Source organism: Ipomoea nil, unplaced genomic scaffold (genome assembly GCF_001879475.1).
Source record: "Ipomoea nil cultivar Tokyo-kokei standard unplaced genomic scaffold, Asagao_1.1 scaffold0728, whole genome shotgun sequence".
Taxonomy (NCBI): Eukaryota; Viridiplantae; Streptophyta; class Magnoliopsida; order Solanales; family Convolvulaceae; genus Ipomoea; species Ipomoea nil.
The window spans coordinates 44302-52636 of NW_017617156.1; the positions used below are offsets into that span (position 1 = coordinate 44302).

At 36.2% G+C, this 8335-nt stretch overlaps 1 protein-coding gene across 5 annotated transcripts; it reads right to left on the reverse strand.

Moving 5' to 3' along the window:
- Positions 1-312: 312 nt before the first annotated feature.
- LOC109176687 (MND1-interacting protein 1-like) lies at positions 313-7648 on the reverse strand. 5 transcript variants are annotated; one of them, XM_019326097.1, is made up of 7 exons: positions 7437-7648; positions 6221-6635; positions 4410-4578; positions 3943-3978; positions 2309-3832; positions 920-1124; positions 313-877 (listed from the first exon to the last, which is right to left on the reverse strand). In XM_019326097.1, the coding sequence occupies exons 5-7, from the start codon at positions 3815-3817 to the stop codon at positions 615-617; spliced, it is 1977 nt and encodes a 658-aa protein (XP_019181642.1). In that variant the 5' UTR covers positions 3818-3832; positions 3943-3978; positions 4410-4578; positions 6221-6635; positions 7437-7648; the 3' UTR covers positions 313-614. The 5 variants fall into 5 exon arrangements, with proteins under 5 accessions (XP_019181642.1, XP_019181638.1, XP_019181640.1 ...); XM_019326095.1 differs by having other exon boundaries at positions 379-1124; positions 6221-6297; positions 6392-6635; XM_019326093.1 differs by having other exon boundaries at positions 313-1124.
- Positions 7649-8335: the final 687 nt, after the last annotated feature.

Sequence of the window (8335 nt, forward strand, 5' to 3'; positions counted from 1 at the left end):
CCCACAAGAAGATCAAGAGGAAAACTCCCTCTCTATATACAGTATAACTCTTTCCCTACACAATATTTCTATATACAAAATAGCCATACAACTTGTACAAATAATTCTACAGAATAGTGAATTTAAGCTTAGCACCGTCCAAAAAAGCCCGTGGTTTTCACCTTTTGGTTTCCACGTAAAAATCATTGAGTCATACTTTTATTTTAGTAGCCTTATTATGAAAGGTGAATCCACCAACTACGGTTGTGTTGGACCTCCTTGGGTCCAAAAACCCTAAAACCAATATTTCCAAACACAGCCTAAATGTCAACCTTTAAATCAAAAGTAGAAATGCCAATATTGATGGTCTAAAATCTAAATCCACTATAATTCTATAACTAAAAGATCAAAAGTAACATTTTCAAGAACAACACCAGCACCAACCATCATTATTAGTTTCTTAGGGATGAGCTCTTTTAGTAAGCATAAGTATTGTTCTGCAGCAAATACTTGACCGTTTGGCTGCTTTATTTTATTTTACTTTATACTTACAATGAGCTGATGACTTCCAGCATTTAGTTTTAGGATGACCATTCATTCAGGCCCATATAGAAACACTCTGTCAGGCTCCAATCCTATGAGGATGTGCCGAACACGCAAATTCTCTGTTGAATTGGAACCTGGCAGCAGGGACATGTAGCTTTCCCCTTCTTCCCATGGACATTGTTGCATTTTGCACAGAGAACTTGATGAGCGCACGGGAGAAAAACGACAGAAACCTCATGATTCAAGCAAATTATGCATCTCCTATCGTGGTCAATGGTTTCCCCATCAGCAGAATCCTCCAGTGCGTCTAGTTCACGCATGATATCACCTTCTGACTTCACCCCATTCAAGTTTTGCATTGATAAATCATGGGATTGAAGATGTTGCCTAGAATTTTGCTCAGTTGCTTTAACCTGTGAAAGTTCTCGCTCAAGTCGATGGAGGTCGTCCTTGCGTCTCTGGAACTCTATTTCTATCTTCGAGCGCATTGCCCCAAGCATTCTTTTGTTATTAGCCACATCTGCTTCATGTTTGCGTCGTTCTTCTTCCACTTGTGCTAAGGATTGCTCCTTAGCCTTCTGTTCTTGCCTCCATTTTACCTGTCATATATGAATACATAATAAATAGTTACGGGTTTCATTGGAATATCAAAATCACTCATAAGAAATTATAGAATACTAAAAGCAACTCAAGAAGAGCACAAGGAAACTGCAAGGTAATTCAACCTCACTCAATGATTAAGGTTACCATGAACAGTATCGTGCAGATAAAAGTACTTAACAAACTCACAAGCAATTTCCAAAGCTTAATCATTTCAGTGTTTGGCAATTAACATCAGCATTAATTAGAAGCAAACAGAACAGGTCCCTAATTTTTTCGTCCATTGTGGGGGAATTTATTTGAAGGATTTATTACTCAAAAATACCACAACGATAGGGATTATAACTTGAGTCCTTGACAAGAAATATATACCATACTTACATTTTAAAGACGCTTGAAATATTAAAATAAAAACCAAATCCTATGAGTTGGTTCACTGGTAAGAAAACACCAACTTGTAGGTCATGTTTAATTCCTTGGGGCCACACATACCTGGGAGATTTATCGGGTGTATGCTGGAGGGGGCACTTGTCACGCAGGGGGATTAGTTCGGCCTAGGGTCTGGGATACCCTATGTCATCAAAATAAACTTTGTCTGTGTGTTTGTATGAAATAAAAACAAAGGTTGAAAAGGATGCTCTGGGATCTTTTTTTTTTTTTTTTTTTGCTTCAGACTCGTGGACAACATTTCATGACACAATATTAGTACAGGATAATTCATAGAGAACGCAACAAGTTTTGGGTAGCAGGACTTGTATGGCAAAGAGAACATCAATATGTTACTTTTGAACCTTGGAATAGATTGCAAAATATGGATGTTGGCAAGTCAACTAACGATTTTCTTTTAGTTAGGAGAATATCTGTATGAAAAAATAAAAAAATAATTTTTCTTCACAAAATCTGGCACTTGTGAATGAAAGGAACAAAAGATGCTTTGATGACGTCATAGTTCATACTCCAATGTAAAAATTAGGTACAAGTATAAAGTTTTGTTCTTTTGCTGTAAGAATGTATATGACTAAGGTGAACTTATGGACCTATTATCCTCCATCCATGTGTGATGCTTTTGTAATCCTTGTTCATGGATTATAGTGTGCTTTTTTTATCTAAATGGTTCAGAAACACATAAAAGATATATTGCAAAGAATCTTTAATTAGTAATGAAATAATATAAAGAAAATACCTCAGCTTCCTTTTGACCTGCCTCAGCCTGAGCCAATTGCTTTTGCAAATCGGAAATCTTATGTATCTCAGCTGCAATATCATACTGAAGTTTGGATTTCAGTTTCTCAATTGCTGAAAGCTTCTTTAGGCACTTTTTCTCCCTCTTTGTGGCCTCCATACAGGTTTTCTGAGATTCTGATGCACTTAACCTAGAAGCCTCCATCTCTGCTCTAATCTCTGCATTCTCATTCTCAAGCTTTTCCACAGCAGAGTTTGCACGGTCCACTTGAACACTTTCTTCACGGAGTTCATTCTCCATTTCCCCAAGCTTCTTCATGGAGTTATCTTCAATGGCTTGCATCCCCTTCTTTAGCAGCTGAATCTCATCCCTTTCCTTCCTCAGCATCTCAAGTTCTGAAATGTCATTGAACAACTTCATCGCAGCTTGTTTTGCCTTTTCGTATGCCCATTGCTTACGCTCCTTTACTTGCCTCTCAAGATCCTTTATTTGATGTTCCAAACTTAACATTGCCTCGTCTTTCTGATCAATCTGGATACACGCAGTCCCTGAGCTCTGAATATGCAAATCACGAAACTTACTTACAACTGAGATAATAGCATCATCATCATTCACAATATTTGGGGATTCGTTACCCCCTGTTTCAGTTAATCCCGAAGAATCTCCAATCTTCAAAGAGCCTAAGGAAGCCTGCGACTGATTCTCTAAATGTTTTGTATTCTCTCTAAGTCCAGCAGAACAGACTCCCACATTCCTTTTCAACAAAAACTTCACCTCAGGATTAAGATTATACTTCTTTGGATACGCAATCTCATTCTCCAAAGAATTTATGATATGCATAGGACCCTCATTAGGCCTACCATTCTCAAATCTACAGCCATCAAGGAAACTAAACATAGCATTCACAACGCCCTCTACATTACTACTACTATCACCAATCCCATTGGGAATTTCTATAGCACTAGCACGCTCAACATGAAGCTCACTCAACAGTAAACACAACATTGCATCTCCTTTGCTCAAATGAGGCTTAACCTGTTGCAACAAACACACCATCCCTGCTACGGTGCATTTCTTCAACTGCGTTAAATCAGAGAAATTATGTTCAGGATTCTCAGAACGCACACTATTCCCATCTTCGAAATACGATAAAGAATTTTGAAATATATTTCCAAACGCATCCTTCTCCCCATGCCAATACCCATTGCTAAGCACAGCCTTCAAAGCCACATTCTCATCGTGCCCTAGAGAAACAAGTTTAGAGATCACCTTTTTACACGCAAACTCCAATTTACGCAACAACATTTCTTCCAATTGCTCGTCAGTAAAGAAGCCACTTAGTTTAGGGTTCGGGTTCTGGGCCAAATCACCAGATTCTGAACCTGAATTGGGAACTGCACTTCTTTCCGCGGCATTTCCATTAGGATTGCTGCTATGATCGGGACTAGGTCTTCCCGGAAGGGGCCTCCGATTGGTCAGGGAATGCTTGTCTTTCAAATTACACGCCATTAGAGTTTAGAGTTACTGAGAATTCAAGATGAAAAGCGCAAAAGAATTAGTTCAAAAACAAAAGATATCTGAAACTCCTCAATTTCTTCTAGTTCTTGAATCAAGATACGAATGGAAATACTTACAGCTTTAACTGGTGACAGCTTTCCAGTTGCAGAGAACTAGGGTAGAAGTAGAAATGAGAGAGAGAGAGAGAGAAAGATCAAAGTTATACTCCGTATTTGGTTCAATCGGGCCGAGTTTGGGATTTGGACTGGGCCCAAAATTGGAACAATTTTTTAAAGAAACACTGATTGAAACGAAAAACTATAGGCCTGTTTGGTAGAGTTTGGAAATTTATATTGTGCACCAGGGCGCACATTGCATTGTGCGCCCTGGTGCAAAACGACGTCGTTTTGTACTTTTTTGTTGGAAATTTCGCTTTCTGTGTCGGCTGTTAACTTCTTAAAAAAAATCTCATGTTTCGAAAATGTACATAATTGATAATAGAATGTATATAATTGTATAATAGAATGTACAAAATAAATAAATAAACAGATAAGGGTTAAATAGGCCCTCAAACTTGTTAATTAGAGAGGGAACATGCTAATACCTGTTGAAAGTCCAGCTGCCATGCATATTTGCCAATGAGGTTCAAATACAGGGAATGCAGCCAGCCAGCCAGCCGTGGACTTTTGCTTTGAGCCCACATTGCCCCATCCATAAATGAGGCGAGTGCTATACTCCCAGCGAGCAGTTTTTGCATAATCCGTCCTGTCAAGCTAAGTCATGTCAAACAATCAGAATATCATTTATCAAACAATTTCAATGGAACTCCAAAATAACCATCTTCTCCACATGCACACAAAGAGCAGTTTACAAAATTAACACTGGTTCTTGTTAAAAGAGACCAGATATGTGTAAATGCAAACTGAAACACCTGTGGCGTTACAAAGTAACTCTTTTATGAAAGAAAGCACCAAAAAGTTAAGTCTTTGATCAGCATAGAAAACTGATGGAAATTTAAGGCAGAAGGTGAAGCTATAGTTTTATACCCATTAACAGATGCAAATTTATCAATAACATCTTCTTCGCAAAAAAATAATACTAAGTATAATAGTTGTTATCATTATTATAAATAGAGAAAATTTCAATTTTGGTCATATGACTATAGAGGCTTTGTTAATTTCAGCATCTGACTTTCAAAAGTGTCAATTTAGTAGCTTGACTATGCAATTTTTATCAACTTTGGTCACTCCGGTCAAATTGCCAGCTAAATTTCGCCGGAAAATTTTAACAGTAAAAATAATGAGGGTATTTTAGTCATTTCACATCTCTTTCCTTCTTCTCTGGCGAATTCACCTTTTCTGGCGAATCCAAGGATGAGGTGCGCTGCGATGCTTTCAACATTATCCAAAAAGAGAAGTATTTATTCAACATTATCCAAAAAGAGAAGTATTTATTCAAAATCAATTTTAGCATAATGTTGATATAGAGAAGTTTTAGAATAAATAGGCACCAACAACAGTTTTAGCATTTCGCTTTCTTCTTCGAGCAAGCCTTTTTTTGGCCGAAAAAGCTTTCAACCCGAATTTTGGCAAGAGGTGCGTTGGACGAGCACAAAGAGAAGTGCAGTTCGGAGATTTCTAGGTCCGCCGATATCTCAAGCTCCCCTTACACAAACGGTTAGATGTTTTCAACTGGAATTTTGGCCATTTGAACCATAATAAATCGCCGGCGACGGCTTGGACGAATGAGTTTCAGTATGCTTTGGAAGGTGTGCTGCTGCGACGGATTCTTCGGAAAAAATGAATTCGCCAAAGAAGAAGGAAGAGATGTGAATTGACTAAAATATCCTCATTATTTTAACTGTTAAAATTTTCCGACGAAATTTGGCCGGCAATTTGACCGGAGTGACCAAAATTGATAAAAGTTGCATAGTCAAGGTACTAAATTGACACTTTTAAAAGTCAGGTGCTGAAATTAACAAAGTCCCTATAGTCATATGACCAAAATTGAAATTTTCTCTTATAAATATAAAAAAGGCACAAAGTAATAAATGCATGGCTGCACAGAAATGAAGACCCAAGTAGGGAAAGAAGAAAATATGAAACAAGAATCTCAACATCACCGGGATAATATGCAGTAGAGATAGGCTAGAACTCATTGGCAGATATATGCTTCAGGGTGGGGGCATTTGCCCGCACTTTAAACAGTATTATTATGCAGTATAAGAAAATATAATCCTGTTCATACTCATTAAATAAAATGGACCCCTCTAATAAGATAAAATTACCTCCTTTAAGTCTAAAATTATAGAGAATTTATGATAGCCTGGAAAAGTAACATTGCTAATCCCTACATCTGTCACAATTTATGAGGAGAAACTCTAAACTGTAACTTTGTAAGGAAAAATGGGAATACCTTCCATCATCATGAATAAATCCTTGATGCCAAAGCGGTGTCACTTGAAAACCCTCCAAAACACGGCTATTGAATTCCTGTAGAATCCCTTATTAAAATTTTCAAATGACTACTTGACCACTAGCAGCATCACAGAGAACTAGTCCGTTAAAAAGCAAAAGAAGAACATACCACCCCAAAAGTTCTTAGACTCTGGAGTATATTGGCAAATATACTTGTCATCCACACCAAGAATTTCAGCTCCAACTCCTGTAAAATGACGCCCGTACTGCACCTCCTCTATTCCACTCAATGGCTTAGTGAATGCAGGATTCTCAACAGAATACATATAACAGAAACTCTGTCTACATTTTGGAATTGAAACCTTAAAGAACCATCCCTCGAAAAAATTTCTACGAGTCCCATCAAATGATATCTGAGTGAACCGACAAATAGCAAACATGAGAAAAAGAAAATCCCAAAAGGGGAACATTACCACTATTCAATCAATTATGAAGCTATTTTGCACTCTACATAAAAGAGCTAAACATTGACACTATAAACTTCCAATATAGAAAACTGCTCCAATGGATGCAGCTTAATCCTAACATCTTATCATTTATCTTGTTCCAAAGTAGGAATTCACATATTTTTCTTGCCAACCAAGTTGACATGGATGAGAACCAAAGGCTACATTTCAGTTTGTTGATACACTATTAGAATTACAAGAATAGTAAACTTTAAGACATCTTAGCGCACTCTTTTTATCTCCACAATTTTAAACCCACAATGAACAATGACCTAGAGCTAAAAAAAATTTATAATTAACACAAAGGCATAACTTTAATTAGAACAATAGAAAGGCTAGTCAAAATTACTTCTTTTTAAAAAATTTATCCGACAAAATTCACACTAAAACAAGCTACTTCCAATCCCACTACGAAAGACCTCAGCCTGTCTACTACTAATGCTAACTAAGTAATTACGGAGTAGTATAATATGAAAAATATAGAGTAAGATAACAGGAGAAATGAATCATTTTTTCTAGAATTTGGAGAATCCAAAATTTAACTAATTCTCCCAATTTGGAGAAATAGAAACTTTAATCCATTAAAGCAACATTTATAGAGAAATAAAAAATTAAAGAAATGGAAAGCTGAAAATGGAAAACAAAGTAGGTGACCCGTGGACGTCTCGAGTTTATTTATGGAAATGAGCATAGATTGTATAAAATTACCCGCTGTGAGGAGTTCGAAGAGGGCGATTGGAAGGGGTGGGGGTATAAACGGGTTTAATAGCCTCTTTAATCTCCGGCGCCGGGTTTTCGACGTCGGAATCGGGCACCGATACTGCTTTCACTCTGAATGCCGGCGACTTCTTTCCGACGCGCAGCTGCTTCCGCGGAGAGAATCCTTATTCTTTACCATATATAACACAGGTTACACACCATGATCACACGAGGCCCATTTGGTAAAATGATCGTTAGCTGATTGTATTAATTAGAGAGTATAAATATTTGATAATATTAGTTGATTGTAAAAAGTATTTGGTAAATTATATGTTAGTTGTTTGGTATAATTTCTTTTTTCAAAAAGTTAATTGAAAAAGTTGTTTGGAATAGTTTTTTTAATTTTAGTCTTTTGAAGTTGCAAAAAACTAATTAATCGAATTTATATTAATATTTTAACTAAATCAAACAATTAATAGTGGTCAAATAAATCAAAATTGACCTATAAGTCAATTTTTTACCAAACAGGACACAATCTTTTTATTGTCCCCTTTTTTCAATCCAAGTAAATATTGTAAATAAACAAACATTGTTTTTTTTTTTTTTTCAAATAAACAAACATTGTTATAAACAAACATGTGTACAAATGATATACATTTATACCCAAATATATTGGTCATATTATTTGACATAACTTAATATTTATTTGTTAGTGTTTTCTTAGTTATGATCAGTTCAAATTTTAGCAGGTAAAGGTTTTTTATATTCTCAAATTTGGTTGGTCTTAATTAAGCTAACTAGTAGTTGCACCCGTGCGGTGCACTGCAATATGTATACATAATTATCAAAAAAATAATTGGATAGTGATCTAAATAAAAAAAAATTTATACATTATTGAATACTTCTTT